This window comes from Triticum dicoccoides, chromosome 6A, assembly GCF_002162155.2.
Source record: "Triticum dicoccoides isolate Atlit2015 ecotype Zavitan chromosome 6A, WEW_v2.0, whole genome shotgun sequence".
NCBI lineage: Eukaryota > Viridiplantae > Streptophyta > Magnoliopsida > Poales > Poaceae > Triticum > Triticum dicoccoides.
Window position 1 is genome coordinate 492112038 of NC_041390.1, and position 22726 is coordinate 492134763.

Sequence of the window (22726 nt, forward strand, 5' to 3'; positions counted from 1 at the left end):
CACAACATAATAGGCACCAAATGGATATACCGCAACAAGCAAGATGAGCATGGTCAAGTTGTCAGAAACAAAGCTCGTCTCGTTGCTCAAGGATATACTCAAGTGGAAGGCATTGACTTCGATGAAACATTTGCTCCTGTGGCTAGGCTTGAAGCCATACGCATACTGCTGGCCTATGCAAATCATCATAACATTCTTCTATATCAAATGGATGTGAAGAGTGCCTTTCTCAATGGAAAGATTGAAGAAGAAGTGTATGTTGCACAACCGCCTGGTTTTGAAAATCCAAAACATCCTGACATGGTATACAAGCTCAACAAGGCACTGTATGGCCTCAAACAAGCCCCTAGGGCCTGGTATGACACACTCAAATATTTCCTGAAGAGCAAAGGCTTCATACCTGGTTCCCTAGATCCCACTCTTTTCACGAAGACATATGATGGTGAACTGTTTGTGTGCCAAATATATGTGAATGACATTATCTTCGGCTGCACCAGTCAGAAGTACAGTGAAGAGTTTGGATATATGATGCAAGAGCAATATCAGATGTCCATGATGGGGGAGCTGAAGTTCTTCCTTGGTCTTCAAATACGACAACAACGGAATGGCATCTTCATATCTCAAGAGAAGTATCTCAAAGATTGCCTGAAGAAGTTCGGTATGCAAGTCTGCAAAGGCTTCACAACACCAATGCCAGCCAAACATCATCTGGGTCCTGACGACGATGGTAAAGAGTTCGATCAAAAGGTATACCGCTCCATGATTGGTTCTTTACTTTATCTATGTGCATCTAGGCCAGATATTATGCTTAGTGTTTGCATGTGTGATCGATTTCAAGCGGCACCAAAGGAGTCGCATCACTTAGCTGTGAAGCGAATTCTTCGATATTTGGCTCACACCCCAACTCTAGGATTATGGTATCCAAAGGGCTCATAGTTTGATTTGGTTGGATTCTCGGATGCTGATTATGCTGGTGACAAAGTTGATCGCAAGTCTACATCAGGCACATGTCACTTTCTGGGATGATCACTTGTATGTTGGTCTTCAAAGAAGCAGAACTGTGTATCTCTCTCCACTGCTGAATCTGAATACATTGCTGCTGGATCTTGCTGCGCTCAGCTTCTGTGGATGAAGCAAACACTCAAGGACTATGGCATTCATCTGAAGCAAGTGCCACTTTACTGCGACAACGAAAGCGCCATCAAGATTGCCAACAACCCAGTTCAGCACTCGAAGACAAAGCACATTGAAATTCGTCATCACTTTCTCAGAGATCATGTTGTGAAGGAAGACATTGATATCATACACGTCAACACTGAAGAGCAATTGGCAGATATCTTCACCAAGCCTTTGGATGAGAAGAGGTTTTGCAAGTTACGGTGTGAGCTAAATATCCTGGAATCCTCAAATGTCCTGTGATCAGGCACACATCCTAACCCTTATGCATATTGATGACTTAGATGTGCAACACACGAAGTGAAGTATATCTTCAATCAATGAAGACATACATTCTAAGTGTGAATACATTAATGTGGAATTTGACTTCGGAGCGCCACGATAATTGTGCGCCGTGTCTGGGTCTAATACTTCCTATACGGTGGGTAACGCCACCACCAAACGTTCTATTTTGAAGTATTTCACTCATGGCGTTACCTTGCAATGTCTTCACATTTGGTTTGGCTTCAATATCAACATGTCTTCATGATTATCTTCACTATGTTGATTATATATATATATATATATATATATATATATATATATATATATATATATATATATATATATATACTAGTGTTCTGTCCTCTACAGCATTCACTTATAGCTATGTCTTCTTATTGAATCTTTTGAACTAAGTGAATGTGATCGGACCCTAACCTCTCTATGCTCTCTATCTCAAAATTCTATCTCTCCAAGTCATATGCATTCTATTGAAACTGTCGAATGTCTTCTCTGCGTCCTTGTCAGCAGAAGACACAGAGACAACATTTAAGTCTGTTTTCAATGCTCATTTATCCACATGAAATCCGGAGAAGTAGGAACGACCACCCAACAATCCAGGCGTGCGTGGGATGTGGAACTGCCCCCAAAATACCGCATGATGGCCACATACTACTCAGATGCGAATCGCCAGGGGCACCTGAGTAATAGCGCAGTGCCGCCCCTGCGCCTATAAATTCACACTTACCGCGGTCATTATCTCCTTCTTCCACCCTCGCACGAACCCTAGCGCCACCGCTATCTCTCGACGACGTCGGCGACGAAGCGCTTCGTTGCCGCAACCTCTCCGACGCCGTCTTCACGCCGATCGTGGACATCGTACTCTCCGTTGTCGCCGTAGGTGTCTTCCGTCGCCAAGTTAGGGCACGGAGGATTGAACTGCTCGGCATCATCTCCCACTTCGTCTAGCAGTTTCAAGTGTGGTAAATAAAACTTCTTTTTACAGCCCCTTTTGATCTCATGGTTCTGTCACTTTCTACCATAAGAAGTTTCTCTTCACACAAGTTGGATCTCTCTATCTGCATCTCATAACATGCCTAGTATATTCACTTGTGCTTCATGAAGTAGTTAGATTCCTCACTTGTACTGATCTGTGGGTTCGTACAAATTTGGAACCAACTTCTTATCTATGAGTGAATGTCTTCGCACGATGAGGTCAATGTCTTCTAAACTGATTTATCTTCAAAATCTTCTGAGAATGCATATGACCTCTTCCCCTTCCCTCGCACCTTAATGCTGTCACAGGTACATGTCTGTGGGAGAATCCTTTGGTTCTCATAGTCTGCATTCATTTGCAGAATTCTTACAGCGTCACATAAATTCTCCTGAAGCCAGTTCCTGTTGGTCCAGCAAGAAAAAGCCTTTGAAGCCTCTGAACGTCTTGAAGCCTTTCAAGTTAAAGTTTATGGCTTTAGAAATAGCAGCAAGGAAGGGGGGCAGACAGCGACGTGGAGGAACATCAAAAGATCTGCCTGATGAACTAGCAGAAATGTATAAAACAGATCCTGAAGAGAATTATGGTCAGCGCAAGACCCGAATCCAATGGATTCGACGCTATTGGGCAGAACAATGGTTCAAGTACCGCTTCACAACCGAAGAGTATGTTGAGAAGAATGCCATCAAAAGACCGTGGGGAGACATCTTATTCAAGAACCTTGTACCCAGGACCAGAGATGAAGCTATTGCCCAAAGCTTCTATCCATGCATGGTCCGTGGACCACAGCCTGATGATGCACATCCGTCGTCACTCCTCTGGTGTCGTGACGACAATCTGTTCAAGCGCAACTTCCAGTTTGCCCAACAATCAGCGAAGCAGAACAAGAAGGAATTTGGGTTAGACTTCAACCCTGGTCCCTCAGCACCAAGGGCAGATGGCACACGCAACGCAGAACCCAATATCATCGGTCCGTATGCCAACCTTGAGGGCCTCATCACCCGCATCTTAGTCCAAGGGACTGCCGTGAATGACCCTCCAGCTGACTCTGAGTCTGATGAAGCTCCTGCTGTACCGAAGCCAAAGCAGTCGAAGAAGCCAAAAGCTTCAAAGCCGGCCCCTTCACCAAAAATCTCAAGGGCGAAGCCATTGGCAACTGCACCTCCTGAAGACAGTGTGCAGTCTGAAGACGTATCCCGCATCTCCAAGCCCCAGAAGGCCAAGATGCCTCAGCCACACACCGGCAAAGAGCTCACAGCTGCTGCCATTCTGCGCAGCGAAGCCATTGATCTGTCAAGTGATGAAGATCTTGGAGATGACGCTCTCGAGCAGCTCATCAAGAGCAAAGAAGAAGCTGAAATCTTCAATAATTTGCCTCTCTTTGATGTCGCCATCATCCACAACTTCATCGACGAATGGTTTGCCACACCAAACATCAGCTTCGAAGATCTGCAGCTGCCTGTTGGCCTCAGCGTCGCCTTCCAAGGCGCTATTGCTTCAAAACTTGCAATTGCCCAGCGCATTGTTGAACTGAAGCAGAAAATTGATCATGAAAAGGCTCAGTTCAAGAAGAATATGGCCAAGCTCAGTGTGCAAGAAGTAAAGAGCTTCAAGATCATGTTGCATGAGCTTAAGGAAAACTTTCTGAAGAAGCGTGCAGAAGCTCAGGGTTCACGTGAGCGAATGAAGTCTCTGGCTGAAAGATGTGTGCAAGCCTACAATGAGGCTGAGAAGCGCAAGGCACTTGGGCGTCCTGGCATCGACCCCAAGATGGCCGCAAAGAAAAAGAAGAAGACTGTTCCAGCTGAACCAGAGGCACCAAGGCAGGAAGCAGTTCCGATTGTCTTCCCAACTGCAACGACTGACTCGAAGCCAAAGAGCCGGTCAACAGCTTCAGAGCTCAAGAAGACAAGAACTGCTGAGGCTGAAGCCAGGAAAAGGAAAAGCTCTGAAGCCTCTCCTACTGCCTCCAGCAAGAAAAAGAGAAAGACCAAGAAATCTCGGGCTGCTCCCACAGAGCCCTTGATAGTTGAACCTATTTCTGTGGTTCACCCTAACGCAGAACATCAACTGACGGTTCATGAGCCTGCTTCCACAGAGGCTCCTGAAGCTGAAGACATACCAGCAGCCGACCCCATCGCTGTTGAAGACATTGGTCATCAAGACAATGTACAAGATGATGCAGCCCTTCCTCGGTATGAACACAGCGAACTCATCAGCATTGGTCGTCCTCTGACGCCAATTGCACAAGATGCGTCATGGGCGGATCGCCCTCAAGAGGAAGAAGACAATGAGGCCCAGCCCACTCCAACCCCACAGGCGTCGTCTGCATTCCGCAGGCTTCGCAAAGGTCCAAGGCCTCAAGTCTATGCTGAAGACATTCCGGTTGCATCAGCCGCAGAAGAAGCATCACAAGAGCCCACTCCTATGTTCCACCAAGAAGCAGTTCTCCAGGAGAACGTGCTTGTGACCGACCCTCCAGCTAGTCAAGCGCAGGCTGAAAATATTGAGGCTGCCACAACCAACACTGAAGCCAATGTGGAGCCCTCCCCACCAAAAGCTTCAGAAGACAGCGAAGCTACTGATCCAGACACTTCTGTTCCTGAGTCTGCTGCAGGTCCTCAATTTGATTACCATGTTGAGCACAGGCCTCATGTCCAGAAGCCAGTCCCAAGGCTGCCGAGGTTCCCAGGTCCTGCATCAGCACCTGGCTCCTTTAACATCAATAGCTTCAAGGCAGATAATACGTTCTTCAACAGCTCCAAGAACCCCTATTCAAGGGAAATGATTTCATCAGATAGGTTCTAGAGCTATCCTCAGCACAGCTATTATTCATGCATCCTATACAACCAAGGTCGCATCTTCCCGCACAAACGCCTTGATGTTGAAGCCATTGCTGGTCTGCCCTGTTTAGAGGAAGCGTTGGATTGCTTCAAGCAAGTGGGTCTGCTGCAGTTTGTAACTGATGAAGAGCACTGGAATGAAGAGCTTCTGCTGCAATTCTATGCCACCCTCCACATCAAAGGATACAACAGAGATCCGAAGACTTGGGCCTTGGAGTGGATGACCGGCAATGTCCATCATGAAGCCAATGCATTCGATATCATTGAGCTCACCGGCCTGCCCACTCCTGGCGAACTCTTCGAGGAAGGCTATCCACTACACACTGAAGCTCTTGAGAGCATATTCCAGAGGCCTGAATCAAATATGAGTCAGATGCTCTCCATGATGAAGCCATTGCCCCACGATGCTCCTTATCCAACAGAGCTCTTCGTTGAAGACTTTGAGTACCTGCCCAGAACCATCTATCACATTATCCGGTGGACTCTCTGGCTTATTAAAGGGCACTCTCCAAATGCCAAGATCGAGGGTGCAATGAAGACTCTGATATTCTGTATCCTTCATGGCAAATGCTTCAACGCACAGGATTTCTTCATACGCCAACTAGCTGCATCAGGCTCAGATCTGTTTGGTTTAAAGTACTATGCTCCTTGGGTAATGAGACTGATCAAGCTTCACTCTGCGATCCCATATCAGCCCTCAGCCCGCAACCATCAGATCTTCTTGCCAGATGTGGATACCTCTGCTGAAGCTATATATCCTGAGCCTGCCAAGCAACTTTGAGTCTTCAGAATGCAGAACACCAGAGCTTCACTCAGAACAATGAAGGTGTTGAAGCCATCTCCAGGGTGTATCCTTTGGCTGGCACTACACGTGCGCCGCACCCTGCTTCAACTGAAGCCACTGATAGTGCAACTGCTTCAAGACCCAAGAAGCGCGCTCGTGTTCTCAATAACCGAGAGCTTCTTGTGGCCCTTCATCAAAAACAAGATAGGCATCATGACTGGCTAAAGCGTCAGATGAAAAGCCTCTTGGTGGATGTTAATCGTCTTCGAAATCTTGCCACCAAGAATGCTTTCGTCACTCATGAAACCTGTCGTCGTACATGGAAAGGGCTATCAATGATGTGTACTGAAGCTGAACTTGAAGAGGATGGCTTCACTGAGCGATTCAAGTTTGACACCACACCTCCTAGAAGGGCTGTGATGCGAAACACACCATCTCTTGAAGACTCTGAGTTTTCTTTATCTGCTGCCACAGTCACTGCCAGAATCATTGATGAAGAAGACGATGCTACATCACCGCCACCTGCTTCAGCACCTCCAAGCTCTTCTGCACCGCCAAACACCTCCAACGACCCTGCTGCTTCTGGGAACGAGTAGACACTCTATGTCTTTAAACCTTTTTGGTCCTTACTGACAAAAGGGGGAGAAGCATATGGGTTGATAGTCTTCAAGCGGGTCCATATGGGCGGGTGCTTTATGTTTTGCTATATTTTGCTTCGTGCTTACAACTCTCGTTTTTTGCTTCATTTGGTTCTTTGAGTTGTAACACTAAAACTCGATGGTCGTCTGCTACTTGTTTGCCACCCTGTTTTGCGAAGATAAATTCCGCACTTATCTCATTCTGCAGACGTCCATTTTCCATTATGCATGTCATTATCTTCATATACTTTCACATGCATAGTGGATTGTCATCATAAGCTGAAGTGGATCTCCACAAGTACAACCTGCCATGCGCATTTGCATTCCAAAAGCAAATTAACTTATATGCACATCTTCAGGGGGAGCCCTTGCAACTTATGAAGACAATTCCTTATCCTTTACAATTTCACAGACTATATTCCCCGTTGAAAACTTCAACTAGTTTGTCATCAATCACCAAAAAGGGGGAGATTGTAAGTGCATCTAGTGCCAACCCTAGTTGGTTTTGGAGTATTGACGACAAACCTAGTTGAGGGACTAATGTGTTTGTGAGAATTGCAGGATAACACAAGTAGAAGTCCCTCATTGATTCGGTTTCACTACCAGAGATGACCCCTAAAAATGTATGAAGACATTGAAGCCAAAGGTGGTATATGAAGATATTCACATTGAAGACTATGACAAAAGAAGACACGTTATGAAGCCTATGGAGCTCGAAGACTTAGATCTTTCATAGTTCTTTTTCTTTTTGTGTTGAGTCATAGGAACCACCATACTGTTAAGTGGGGTCCAGGAGAACCAGTCAGAATGACTGAAGTGATGCATAAACCAAAAACCTATGTCTTCGAGTGAAGACAATGAGAGCGAATCTTGTCCAGAGCCGGACAAGTCAGCTTTGCTTGTAGCCCAAGTAAAGTTGCCATGAGAGTTTGAAATCTGACCGTTGAGACACGTGTCAGTTCCTTAGTGACCCAGGGTCATTTCGGACAAATCAGGTCGGGTTGCCAAGTGGCTATAAATAGCCCACCCCCTACAACCATAAACGGTTGGCTGCTCAGATTTCAGTGCACGGCTTTTATCGTTTGAGAGCAACCCACCTCGAAGCCTTTGAGAGAAAATTCCTAGCGAGGAGAAAAGCCCTAACCACCTAGAGCCAGAGAACATTGGGCATCACTTAAATCTTCTTGTCTGTGTGATCTGAAGACTTATTACACTTGAGGACTGTGCATCCCCAGACGGTTAGGCGTCGCGTTCAGAGCATCCAAGAGACATTGTGGATTGCCAGTGAACAAAGTCTGTGAAGGTTTGGGAGTCTACCTTGAAGACTTACCAGAGTGATTGGGCGAGGACTATGTGACCTTTGCTCAAGGAGAATACGGTGAGGACTTGGTGTCCTGAGCTGCGTGTTCAGGACTGGGTGTCCGGGACTGTGTGTCCTAAGGTTTAAATACCTAGCCGCTCCAACCAGACATACAGTTGTCACAGCAACTAGAACTGGTCCAACACATCATTGTCTTCAACGAGTCACTGGTTTCATCTTCACTTCCTTTTACTTACTGATCATTCATTGTGAAGTCATTGCATGTCTGCTCTATCTTGTGTCTTCACAACGTGAGTGTATGATCTGTTTGGCTTCATAGTATCTTCCTACCTGATCCTAATTACACTACAGCTATTTGTCACTGTGCTTTCACTCTGTTGATACTTGACCATGGCTTGCCTAGTGTAGTCTAACTTCCGCTGCATAGTAATAGGCATATCTCTACTGTTTGTCTTCATAACTTCCACGTTTTGAAGACTTTCATAAAAATCGCCTATTCACCCCCCCCCCCCTCTAGTCGATATAACGCACTTTCAGGTTCATTGCTATTACAAATGCCCATAGGGTGCTCTGGCTGAGGACCTAGCTAGGCAAGCACTACTTTTACAATTGTTTCTGGTGGTGGTGGCGACGGCGTGCATGACAATCAACGATGAAGATGACGACGACAATATACATTTTGTGGTAGCTAGGGCTTGAAAAACTCTTGATGTTGGATTGCATGTTTTGATGAGGTGGTATATAATAACCCCTCACACTTATGGAGAACTTGGGGTGGTAGGATAACATCCTCTTTTGGATGTGGTGGTAGGATGACACCACAGTAGTTAGGACGAACTTGTGTTGCCATATGTGATTATGTATGCCAATGTGGTAGTAGGATGACATCATACGAGTCATAGATGCAAAGGGGAAGAAATCGATGCAGGCAACCAAACGCGTCCTATATGCCCTTCCACATTCCCCATCAAACATATGTGGACGAGTTCACACGTCCAAATTCCCGCAAACCAAAAATAAACATGGAAAGTTTTGTAGATATCCAGACAACCGCCACGTAGGACTCCCGCCCTCTGACCCACACAAAAACCTCATCTGGAGCCTCGCTTTTCTCACTTTGTCCCTCCACCTTTGTTGTGTATCTGCATAGTCTGGGACCACCGTGGTCGTTGTACTACCGACTGCGCCGCCCAGGCCTTGCCAGACCTTTGCCGTGCCACACGAGCGTCAACCGAGTTGCCTACACTTCAATTCCAACCCTGGTCCGGCCGCCACCCAGGTCCACTTCATTCCTGCACATTGTGTACATGGATTGTAATATGTATATTTGAATTTGTTGCATTGAAATATTTGCACAACATGATTATGGATGAAGGATGATTTTGTTTTAGTTATTTTAAATGCTTCAAATATAGCATAAAAAACAGGAACGAACATATTCTAACCTACAAGTAGGCTGGCTAACTCGGCCTCCCGGGGCTCCCCTGGAATGGAGCTTCGTTGGCCATTGGATCTAGATCAAAACTCGTCTCAGATGTTGGACCTGCATTGTTTATTTTGACCGCGCGGTTGTTTTTTTGCTTCCATGACTGGTGGGCTCATCCGACCCTTCTATTGGCTGGGTGAACCGCTGGCAGGTGCGAACGAGTGTTTCCTCGCACGGCGATGTATAGAGTTGGATGGCCGCCACCTTATAAACTGTCCAAGGTATTCGTTTCGATGGACGGCAGTGTATGCCCTCACTACCTATTGTTCCAAATGAGCCCCGTAGGCTACTTCCAATATTTGGCTCCTAGGGCATCTTCAATGGCCTTCATGAAATATACGTCACCAAATGTTCTCTCTACGAACATCCGATCGGACGGACATCATTCAATGCTATCCCTCACAATTTTCTCCATTTGCCCGGCCTCATCTCTTTGTCAAATTCAATGATACATTTAAATAATTAAAAACGAATGCAACTAACAGTGAAAACATCATATCTTCAAAAAAAATTGTACAACCATCGAACCACTAGCAAAAGCGAATGACTCAATTTCCGGCCTCTTTTCCACCTCCCTTTTGTGCATAGTGTGCGTAGATGCCACCACACGATTCATGAACAAACTACACCACATCAGGATCCAAGTTGCCGGCTTTCACGTACAAGAAATTTTGGTCCTCGCATGTTTGTTTGACCGCAAGCTTCCTCTCCTCAAGCTCCATCTTCTTCTTTAGTATTTCCATGATTGCATAATTCTCTCCGCCTTTTTTCCTCTTCTTAAGCTCGTTGCATTTGAGATATGCCTCCTCCTTCGCCATGATGTCCTTGAACTTGTCCATCATCTTGGACGCCACCTCTTCTAGCTTCTTCGTGGTCTTCCTTGTCCAACTAATCAACTTTATCCCCTCCAACGTCAGCGGTTTGATGGAATTAGCAGTGTGGCTCCACTTGCTTTGCCCATTCAACTTGCACTTGCCCTCTTTATTGTGGTACGACGTGAACACCCGACCGAACTAGCAAAGGAATACATTGACATGATCAACAGGTTGCATAACAGAGCAAAATAATCATTTGACCAACAAATAGAGCAATACTAAGCAAAACTTATGAGCTCTTGGAGTGCCATGTCACTTGGCCGTCGGTTCATTTGTGAATACACACCATAATACTTGTTGACACCTTGAATGGTGTGTCGTCGATGGCTTTCAGAGAAGACAGTAACTTATCTGACCATGGTTTTATCGGGGGACAAATTTAGGTGGCATAGAGCTTTGATCAAAGAGAGATCAGATCGAGTTCTGATAAATGATGGATGGAATCTGATGTTCTCTAGCGCTATTCTGGAACACTTTATAACAAATCGGATCATAGACCAATACTTATGTGCTTGCATGAGGAAGTGGCCCAGGAATCGTTGGGCAAGTCGGTTCTCCAGTTTGAGACACACTGGCTAAGGGAGCAGATATTCCGAGACGTGGTCGAAGAAACTTGGCAGTCCTCACGGCCGGATGTTCAGAACACTGGGCTGGCTGGCAGACTAGCATGTGTTCATGAACAACTCCATCGGTGGGACAAGAAGGTTCTGAAAAATCATAAAAGAAAATTAAGAAAGTGCATAGAGAACTAGAGCAAGTGTTAGAGATGTGCTATCTCAGGAAAATGTTACTAGGCAGAGAGAACTTGCGGATGGGCTGGAACAATTGCTGTAGATAGAGGAGATTCATTGGGCCCAAAGAAGCCGGATAAATTGACAAGAATACGACATATTTCCAAAAGTTTGCCTCAGCTCGTAGGCTAAAAAACCGTATAAACAAGTTACAAGATGATCAAGTCGTATGGTGGGAGGGTACTACATGTCTAAATCCCCTCGTATATGATTATTTTGCAGGAAGGGATGTGACGGCAACCGTGTGCGAAAAAAATGATTGTTTTGCAGGTATTTTCTCTACAGAGATAGATGAACCGGACCCAAGTTTGATTGAAAAGGTTAAGCCGAGGATGACGGTACAAATGAACAAAGCTTAGTGAAACCATATACTCCAGGAGAGGTAAAGAAGAAACCTTTCTCCATATGGAAGCTCCGGGTATGGACGGGTTACATGCTATCTTCTTTAAGAAATGTTGACTTGATCTTGGGTGATGTTCTAATTTCTGAAGTTCTGAATGCTATCAATAACAAAGCTATTCCAGAAGGATGGAATAACATGGTCATCGTCCTTTTCCAAAGGTGGAGAACCCGGAAGAATTACCCAATACATGCGAATAAGTCTTTGCAATGTGTTGTATAAGGTGATCTAAAATGGTAGCTTCCCGTCTTAAACTTTGCCTTGATAAAATTATTGCACCGGTTGAAGGTGCTTTTGTTCCAAGCCGACTTATTACGGATAGTATCTTATTAGCCTATGAATGCATTCATACAATAAAAATAAAAGGAAAGGCAAAGAGGGGTATTGTGTTGTAAAGCTTGATGTGCATAAAGCTGACCGTGGAATGGAAATTCTTGGAGAGGATGATGGAAAAATTGGGTTTCCAAACTGGGTTTGTGGAGCTTTCAATGACTGGTGTTACTTCTGTAAAATACAAAGTGAAGTATAATGATCGAGAAACAGAAGGATTTAACCCTAAGGGGGCTCCGACAAGGGGACCCCTTATCACCATATTTATTTCTTGTGTGTGCAAAGGGTTTATCTAGTGCTTTGGCTCGTAAAGAGGAGGTTTGTGGCATTGAAGGTGTTCGGGTGTGCAGAAATGCACCATTAGTCTCTCATGTATTATTCTCTGTTGATTCCTTAGTCCTTATGAAAGCAGATATGAATAATGCAACCTTGTTGAGACAGGTATTGGATGAATATTGTGCAAGCTCTGGACAATTGGTGAGTGAAGGGAAGTTTAGTACTCCCTCTGTTCACTTTTATAAGACCTTGAAGACATTTCAGACAATGTGCAAAATAGCCTATTTTGAGTTGTCTGAAACGACTTAGAAAAGTGAACGAAGGTAGTATATTTTTCTGTTCCAATGTATCAGAGTTAAGGTCTCGAGTTCAAGTCCTGGCTTTCGCAATTTATCTAAAACTTGATGTTGCCCCCTTTGTGTCTACATATAGGTCTCTTGAGCCATACCTCTGAGTCTATCCACGTGTTGGCTTTCCGCGTCACACGTGAGAGGGGGTATTGAAATGTATATGTGGTATGCCTAGCCCTTTCCATCAATTCAGACTTTTGGTTGCGTTGGCTAGTGCATGAAGCTTAACAGTTACATGTATAGCTTAGTTCAATTTGTGATGCCGTGATGCCATATGATAAGACAATCTAGGCTTTCTGTTGATTTTCTTGAGAAAGTGGAGCTAGAGACTTGGATAAATTGGAGTATCACTTCATAGGTAGAATCACCACCCACGAAAAGAGGTGATCAGAGACAATTTGATGCAGACAACCTAAAGGGCCTAAGCCGACCAGGGTGGGGAATCGGTGCAGACAACTATGCATGCCTTAGATGTATCCCAAGCTTGGTTAAGGAATCGATGTAGGCAGCAAAGATGTCCTAGTTGTACCCAATGAGTATGAATACTATTTGTGGTACAGCATACATTCTAGAGATTTGAGAGCATCTCTAGCAGATCCTGTATAAGCTCGCCGGCCCTTATAATTCCGGCTGATTTACAGGAAAAGGTAAAATTTTGGCCCGAGCAGATCCGGTAAATAAAGCGACCATTTCTAGCGCACAGAGGCCATTTTCGAGTAGATCCATGTCGAGCGGAGTTCGCGGGCGTGGTGGCCGTGGCGGCTCACCGCCGCACAAGCGGGCCCGCCACAACAATGAGGCCGGCAGCTCCATCCCCCCCCCCCCCCGGGGTCGAGGAATGGCGCTCTAAGGGTGTGTTTGGTACCGATCACCAGGTGGAACGGCACGGGTCCGTTCTGTTCCTGGAACTCGTTCTCGCGTTTGGTAGAGAAATAGAATAGGAACCCACCCGTTCCCAGGAACGGCATATTCGTCCAATATGCGGAATGCGCTCGTACCGCCGAATCGAAGGAATTACCTCTCCCTCGTCGCTCTCTCCCTCTCGGCGTTCCTCTCGGCGCCGCCTCTCCATCGCCATTCTCTTCCTCTCGGCACTGCATCTCGTCTCTCCCACATCCGCGGTAGGATATCAGCGGGGCGGCGGGCAAACGGCTGCTAGCGCGGACTACCGACGGAGGCAACCGGCAGAGTTGGAGTTCCTGATGTTTCTCCTCAAGTTGTGATCCTCCCCACCTCTCCAGTGTATGTTCTTGCTTGCGGAGGTGAATCCAGGGTGTCCGCGGCAAGCTGACATGCGGCGGCGGCGGCTGTCGTGGGCTCCAGCGCGTCTACGAGTGGGATGTGCGTGCATGCAGAAGCCGATGTGTTGTGTGTGTGTGCTTCCTTTCTGAATTTTAACACTGGTTTTTTCTCTGAACTTTCTCTGTATCTTCTACACTGCAGGTAGCGTAGAGACAAACCTCCACATGTTCGTGAATCGGCTGCAATACGCGGCTAACGTCGCCGTGCGTGCCTATGGCCTTCTATCAAGATCTAATTTAGTTTAGTTTCTATCAAGATCTAGTTCAGTTTAGTTTTCTACCAATTTCTAGTTCAGTTTAGAAGAAAAAAAATCCGACAATTTGATGTATCTCTGTTCCGACAATTTGATGTATCTCTAGTTCAGTTTCGTTTTCTATCAAAATCTAATTCAGTATGAGTCAATATAATGAGTTGTGACGAATAATTTCATTCCATTCTATCTCTCAAACCAAACACCAAAATGTAACCATTCCATTCCTTAAAATTGCTCTTACAAAACACAAGGACGGAACGGACCCATTCTAGTAGAATGGAACCATTACATTCCGTTCCACTTCGTTCCTGAACCAAACACACCCTAAGCAGGCAAGGGGGCACAACGCCCTCTCCCGCAGCAGCGGCCGGAGGGCGTGGAGGAAGTTCGACGAGATCAGGGACATCCTTTGGCCGATCACCAAGCGTTTCCGTGAGGCGGAGCTGGAGCTCCTCGAGGCGAAGGAGGCGGTCGTGACTGGAAGAAGGTGCCGCCGCGCGGCTCGAGGCTGCCAAAGAGGAGTACCAGCTGGTGTACTCTCTCCAACTCCGCGGCCAAGTACTATCTCAATGTCAAGCCCTAGAGTAGTTTAGATTAGGTTTATCTACTCCCTCCGTCCCAAAATAAGTGTCTTGACTTTGTACTAACTTTAATACAAAGTTGTACTAAGGTTGACACTTATTTTGGGAGGAAGGGAGTATGTTTTTAAGTTCGTGTGTTTGAATGTGTGATGAACTCCGGTGAACTATGGTGGTGCGAAGTCTAAGTTTAAATTATACAGGATCTGCTCTGTCGTGTCTTCTGTGGTACTGCAAAGTCATTTTACAGGATCCCTTAAACGAAATTTGCGGTACCGCATTTTACAGGATTTGCTAGAGATGCTCTGATCCATTTATAAATAAGTAAACTGAGACCCTTACGTGTAAGTCGGTTATGAAAAGTACAGCTTCAGTTCAGAAATAATATTAATTGCACTTTTATTCAAAAATCTTCTCTAAAAAAGTGCAAGTTGCACTTTGCACTAAACAGAAATTGTACTTTTCAGAAATCGACTTAGATATAAGAAAACCTCATGCGACTAAGAACCAGCAAAACCACTGGAAATTATCAGACAACCCATGGCCAACAATTTGTAGACCAACCTTGTACAAATTCCAGAGTCAAATAAATATGCACATAAGTCAGGTACGGCCTTTTGGCATGGACATGGTCCAACAAAGCCTTGCGTAGTTATTAGGCTGTCAACTGTCAAAATATTAGTTGCGGACTGGTATTTTTCTAATATAAATTGACCCTTCGCAAGCTAATGAAAATTCGAAAGCTGCTTGAACTTGGCTCTTTAACGTACAGAGTTGAAAAGGTTGCTCAGCTCTGGCTCTCTACTTTCATGATCCGAGCTAAAAGCAGGTGAGCCTGAGTCGCTCGCTAGTTCTTTTAACACATGCATAGTTCAATCTACTCGTCATGCAAGGGTCTAAGAGTCTTTGCATTGTAGGTTTCTCACAATGCCTGGATGCGAAGGTTTTGGATGCACAAAAAGGCAGGAAAGAGAATTTAATAGAAAATGTGTACCAAGCTACCAATGGGCGCGAGAGAAGAATGGCAAACAAGAGTTCATGGACTCCTGCTAAATACATTGGTGGTAAGCTAAGATCACCCATCGGAAGGAAACAAAGAAGATTTCAGTATATTCTTTCCATAAATTCCGTGTATCAAATCTCCCGATACTGCTAGTAAACCAGAAAATGAATGTATGCCATCTTTTATAAGGCTTGTGTATATTGCAGGAATTGCACTCATGTGGAAATGTTATGTTGGAGGACAGACTAAAGGTCATGTACCCTCTCTTGATAGTTGATACGAACATCAACGTTTATCTGCCCATGATATGTTTGCTTCTGACTTAATCTAAAGAATACGATAAGAGTCACAAATCAATGCTGCTTGTCACTTCTTACAGACAGAATAGTAGTACACACAACTACATGAGACTAGCCATCAAACTAGTTTCAGAAAGGAATTTATTGCTCGCGACAGCTAGAATGAATCAGCACACATATATGTGAAAGCCCGACACTAAAACTATGGAGAAAACACCAAAATAAGTATGTTTATCTTGAACAACAGAGAACCTACCTTCTTGGCGTCTGGCAGTATGTTCGCTCACACAGTCAGGTCAATAAAGACAACACTGCTTTGCTAGATATCCAGCACCTGCAAAACCTGTAAAGAAGAAATAAAACAAAATAAATATTTTATTTATTATTTGTGTTTGCGCCATCCATATTCAACCCGTAACATTTACCAAAAAACAACAGTACAGATTCCACACAGCATACCACAAACTCTTTTTAACAATGAGAAATTTCAAGCACAACTCAAAACTTGCCTATGACACAATACAACTAAAAGCCACCGCTAGCTTTGTTTCTTGTTGCAAGTATTTGGGCAATTAATGCAGTCTCCCTTCATGCATAATCTGGTGACTAAGAGTCTCATAGCTTCGTGATGTCTTTGGCATCTAAGAGTATCATTGATTAGTAGTGTAAAGCATGAGCAGACCTTACCTTACTTCTAGAGAAACACTTGCAGCATCCTAGTACTACAGATCCTAGTAACTATATACCACATTACAACAAGACAATGGATAATGATCGGCATACCTTTGCAGTTTGACCCTTCGCAATTACAAATAGAACATGCAGTTAACAAAAGAGCTAAAACACAAGCTCAAAACAAAAATACTTAAATTGCTAATCAGATATGCACAGGCAACAGAGAAAACTCCATGGACATGTTCAGAACACATACCAATAATCAAGTGTCCCTGAAACATCAGACTGATCATAACACCACCACAGGAGTATCAAGTATGAACTGCCAAGCACGAGGGTTGCACCATACTTCTGTACCCAAGCCTCAAGATGCGCAAAACGTTGTATCCTTATGCCATTGTAGAACTCAAATGGCAATCACAATCTTATTTCTCGTCGCAGGCGTCTATATTTCTCTTGCATTCTCAACAGATCTCTAGAAATTTGCTGATTCCCTGTCAACATCAACCCATTCAGAACGCGGTTGAGCATGAACCTTCTTGGCAAGTAGCCTCTCTCCACCATCTCCATCACCATCCTCGCCGCCGTTGCCATGTCCTCAGCCCTCTTGCGCACAAACATTGAACTTATTATGATATTGTATGTATCTTGGTTAGGCAGGCAGTCCTCTCCTTTACTCATCCTCTCAAACAAACACAAGGCCTTCTCGATCTCCCCTTCCTCAAATGAATATCTTATTAGAACATTGTATGTCTGAACGACTGGCTCACAGCCTTCATCTTTCATTCTCTCCATGAGCTTCATAGCCCGGTCAATTTTCCCAGCATGGCAGAGACCTCGAATCAAGACGGTATAGGTGACCACATTTGGCACGTAATCCTGTCGAACCATATCATCAAACACTGTGACTGCATCCTCCACATTTCCCTTCTTACATATCACCTGGATAAGCGCATTGTAAGTTGCCACAGACGGCGTGCAACCTTCTTTAGACATTTCATCGAACAGTTTGCGAGCTTTGTCTAGCTGCCCAGCAACACCCAGCCCATGAATGATGGTAGTGTACGATACGATGTCCGGCTTACATCTCTCGTCCTTGGCCCCCCTCTTCTTCATTTGGAGGAAGAAGTTCCACGCGTGCTGCATCTGCCCAGCACGGAAGAAGCCTTTGAGGATGATATTATAGGTTGTCTTCGTGGGCGTGATGCCGGACTCGGCCATCTGCCGCAGCAAGTCAAGCGCGCGGGATGTGTCCTTGACGCGGCACCATCCGTCGGCGAGGGTGTTGTACGTGACAACGTCCGGGGGGAAGCGCCGCTCGAGAGCGCGGACGAGGGAGGCGGCCTTGCTGGCATGGCGCGACTTCCCGAGCGCGTCGAGGAGGGAGTTGAAGAGGGGGAGGTCCTGCACGACGCGGTGGGAGCGGTGGAGCGAGAGGAAGAGGCGGACGGCGATGTCGGGCCGGCGCTGCGACGCGGCGAAGCGCTCGAAGAGGATGGGGAAAGTGCGCGGGGTGAAGGGCAGGCGGAGGCGCGGGAAGAGCGCGAGGATGGAGTTGGTGAGCTGGCGTGGGTGGCGGAGGCGCGCGGAGAGGTCGAGCGCGAGGTCGATGGTGCAGGGGGAGACGGCGTGCGCGCGGGTGGGGAGGTGGAGGAGCGAGTGGAAGAAGAGGAGCGCGCGCGGCGCGTGGTGCCAGAGGAGCTTGAGGACGCGGTTGGCCACGGGCGTCGGGAGGGCCGGGGCGACGGCGAGGAGGGACGCCGAGAGGGAGCGGGCCGATGCGGTGGTGAGGTTGGACGACGGGTGGTTAAGCACGAGGGCGGCGATCTGGCGCGGGGATGGGGGTGGTGCGGTTGAAGGCGTGGGGGAGGATGGCGAGAGCGAGGTCGGCGGCGGCGGCGGCGGCGGCATTGGCGGAACTTCGGGCGCGGGGGTGTGAGCCGGAGAGAGAGGATCAGTTACACAAAGACGAAGGAGTATTCAGATTTCAGTCACTCTCCATACGAGTTCGTGTTATACTTTTCTCGTAGCACGGGAGTTTTTCCCATTTTTACAGCGAGAGAACCTCAGCTTTATTTATTTATTTATTTATTTATTTATATGCGAGGAAAAGGAGAATTCACTCATCAAGCAACATCCAAGTCTGCATTACATAGTTTCCGGACCACGTCCGGACCTGATCGAAGCCACACCGCAGTGCGCTTCTTAATTCGACCAAAGTTTGCTAAAAAGTAACTAACAACATTTTGTTCTCTTTTAACATGCTTGATTAAGAATTCACCACGATCCTGAAGAAGAGCAATAATCTCTCTAACCATCATCATATGCTCTGAGGTCATCTACTCCTTCCTTGATCACGTCAAGGCGATCTGTTTGAATTACAATTGACAACACAGACCACTGGAAAGCAAGGAAGATGCCCTCCAAACAAGCAGCTAGTTCTGATTCCAGCGGGGATGCACAATGTCGTAGATCACGGCAGGAAGAGAAAATAATAGCACCATGTCCATCACGGAGGATCATGCCAGCCCCAGCACTCTCGTCCTTAATAGAAGACGAACCAGCCAGCCGGCAGCGCCGCCCAACCATTGATTGCTCAACAACATTAGCGAGAGTTTCCCGTATGCAATCCAGGACAAAAGAATAGAAAGCATGTATATATACAAACTCTAGCTAACAAATGAGCAACAATATTCAAATGACAATGGATGGAACACATATGTATGAATGCAGGTACATGTGAACCCGCTTCGGAAAACACATTTCTAAATATAAAAAAAACACTGAAAAAAGTTGCATGCGTGCATCTCTGTGTTCTATGTGTGCTCAAGAAGTTTCGCCGAAAAATAAATTTCTTTTGGCATGTGCAAAAAAGATTTTAAAAAATGTGTCATGAAATGCTATTTAGAAGCATTGATGTTTGTCTTTTTTGCAGAGGCAAAATAAAAAGACATTTATTCACAAAAACTCTTGCCCCACACATATTCTACAAAGATGTATGTGTAAAATTTTGTTTAGTGATTTATGACATTCTAAAACACGTTTAAAATGCATTTTTTAAGACGGGTTTATCTGTACCTAAGTTCAGTTACTGCCTCCTCAACAATGGATGTGTTTGAAGATCACCGAATTAAAGGCACTAGCTGCAATTTTAATAGCAGAAACTACTGCACCAATGGTGGAACCATCAGTCGTTGAAGAATGAATCGTGTGCACCAAAGATACGCACTTTGTGCATAGGAGTTTGTTTGTAGTATCGATTTCCCGCGTTTTCCATTACGGAGCAACCAATTTCTTTTTAGTCGATGTAGCAAAAGCTAGCATGTTGCCGATGCTTGGCTATCAAAGAAAAAAATGTCTCTATGTAAAAGTAATACTCCCTCGGATCAAAATTAATTGTCGTAAATTTAGTACATGTTGATGTCCGACGACAAGCAATAGGTGAGTGCTGAAGGGCAGATCGAGGGCTAGCACGATTATTGATATAGAAAAGGAACAAAGAGCAGAGGAAGCAATGATACGGTGAAGATAGAACATCGCGAGAAGAGGCATAGGCGGAGGTAGATGCTAGTTATGGGAGAATCTGAATTTTGGGCGTGCTCGCTTGCATGGCAAAAGTTTTTGCGCATTATTCCAACGTTTAAATAGTATTTGTGTCCAATTTAAATAAAACTGATCGGATGACCGAGTTGGTCTAAGGCGCCAGATTAAGGCTCTGGTCCGAAAGGGCGTGGGTTCAAATCCCAATCTGGTCAATTATTATGTTTCTATTTTGCTCTCGAATAGTTCAACTACTCATAGAGAAGCACCTAGTACGCATTTTGAAGCAAAAAGATCAGATGGCCGAGTTGGTCTAAGGCGCCAGATTAAGGCTCTGGTCCGAAAGGGCGTGGGTTCAAATCCCACTCTGGTCAAAACATATTTTTCTTTTCTCTCGGATATGCATTCACTTGTTTTTTTAACCCCTTGAACATGAAAATTCACCGATGCAGTATTTTTTATTCCCTTGAATATGAAAATTCACCGATGCAGTATTTTACAAAGTATCAGGAACTTGATTCGTAATATTTTTCTTTTCTCTCGGATATGCATTCACCTTGTTTTTTTTAATCCCTTGAACATGAAAATTCACCGATGCAGTATTTTTTATTCCCTTGAATATGAAAATTCACCGATGCAGTATTTTACAAAGTATCAGGAACTTGATTCATAATATTTTTCTTTTCTCTCGGATATGCATTCACTTGTTTTTTTTAATCCCTTGAACATGAAAATTCACTGATGCGGTATTTTTTATTCCCTTGAATATGAAAATTCACCGATGCAGTATTTTACAAAGTATCAGGAACTTGATTCGTAAATCTACTCTGGTCAATATCTTTTCCTTTTCTGCCGGATATACATTCACTTATTCTTTTTATTCATTTGAATATGAATCCACCGATGCAATTATTTACAAATGTTGGGAACATGATTCATAAACCATCCACTTAAGACATTGGTACCAATGGTGTTGGATAATTGGGATAGCACTATGAGGGTTCAAATCCCACTCCGGTGAAAACATATTTTTCTTTTCTCTCGGATATGCATTCACTTGTTTTTTTTAATCCCTTGAACATGAAAATTCACCGATGCAGTATTTTTTATTCCCTTGAATATGAAAATTCACCGATGCAGTATTTTACAAAGTATCAGGAACTTGATTCGTAATATTTTTCTTTTCTCTCGGATATGCATTCACCTTGTTTTTTTTAATCCCTTGAACATGAAAATTCACCGATGCAGTATTTTTTATTCCCTTGAATATGAAAATTCACCGATGCAGTATTTTACAAAGTATCAGGAACTTGATTCCTAATATTTTTCTTTTCTCTCGGATATGCATTCACTTGTTTTTTTTAATCCCTTGAACATGAAAATTCACTGATGCGGTATTTTTTATTCCCTTGAATATGAAAATTCACCGATGCAGTATTTTACAAAGTATCAGGAACTTGATTCGTAAATCTACTCTGGTCAATATCTTTTCCTTTTCTGCCGGATATACATTCACTTATTCTTTTTATTCATTTGAATATGAATCCACCGATGCAATTATTTACAAATGTTGGGAACATGATTCATAAACCATCCACTTAAGACATTGTTACCAATGGTGTTGGATAATTGGGATAGCACTATGAGGGTTCAAATCCCACTCCGGTGAAAACATATTTTTCTTTTCTCTCGGATATGCATTCACTTTCTATTTTATTCCCTTGAATAAGAATTCACCGATGCAATATTTTGCAAAAAATCAGTAACATGATTCATAAACCTACTCTCGTCAATATCTTTTCCTTTTATGTCGGGTATACATTCGCTTCTTCCTTTTATTCATTTGAATATGTATTCATCAAGACAATTATTTACAAATCCTGGGAACGTGATTCATAAACCATCCACTTGAGAAATTGTTATCAATGGTGTTGGATAATTGGGATAGCACTATGAGGCCTTCGCTCCGTCATCCGCCCCGGCGAAATCTTCGAGCATACCACCGTCAGGAAGGTGTTGTGGGCCAAGAGGGAACACGTCGTCTGGTCCATTACGATAAGAAGCAGACGGACATGGTGTAGGAGAGGAAGTGCAACAGATGGCGCAAATTTGACATGGATATGGCATCCTTGACCGATACAGGTCGTGATATATTGTGTCTTCCCGACCTCGACAACGACGGGCAGGAATGGGATGAAGGCGAGGTCGTCGACTGTCACACCGCCTTGCCTAGACAACGAGGTGACTCATCGCATATGCATGTGCCCCATGCACTGCAGTCAACATTGTCATGGTGGGGAACAACTAGTGCTTCTCCTAAACCATAAAAAGTCATCAGTTTAGTAAAACAAAGTCGCTAATCGACTTTTCTACCCTATGTAGCCACTTTGTAAGGCAATGTTATCTCTGGTTGGTTTTCAAACCTTGAAATTGTGTGTGTGGATTTTTAAATTGATGTGACAAAAAAACTGAAAATAAAAGATATGGAGACCACATATGACGACTCTGTGTTTGCGGGTCGCCTCGGCAGTCTTGGTATCCATATGAAACA

At 44.6% G+C, this 22726-nt stretch overlaps 1 protein-coding gene and 1 non-coding gene across 3 annotated transcripts; one reads left to right on the forward strand and one right to left on the reverse strand.

Annotated features, from left to right (window-relative positions):
• Nucleotides 1-9935: 9935 nt before the first annotated feature.
• Nucleotides 9936-18587, reverse strand: LOC119317432 (pentatricopeptide repeat-containing protein At1g74900, mitochondrial-like). Of its 2 annotated transcripts, XM_037591883.1 has the most exons (4): nucleotides 16892-18587; nucleotides 16217-16303; nucleotides 10665-11085; nucleotides 9936-10516 (listed from the first exon to the last, which is right to left on the reverse strand). In XM_037591883.1, the coding sequence occupies exon 1, from the start codon at nucleotides 18544-18546 to the stop codon at nucleotides 17053-17055; it is 1494 nt and encodes a 497-aa protein (XP_037447780.1). In that variant the 5' UTR covers nucleotides 18547-18587; the 3' UTR covers nucleotides 9936-10516; nucleotides 10665-11085; nucleotides 16217-16303; nucleotides 16892-17052. The 2 variants fall into 2 exon arrangements, with proteins under 2 accessions (XP_037447780.1, XP_037447781.1); XM_037591884.1 differs by lacking the exon at nucleotides 10665-11085.
• Nucleotides 18588-20468: 1881 nt separating this feature from the next.
• On the forward strand, nucleotides 20469-20549 carry TRNAL-AAG. The gene has a single exon. It is a non-coding gene; the product is annotated as a tRNA-Leu (tRNA).
• Nucleotides 20550-22726: the final 2177 nt, after the last annotated feature.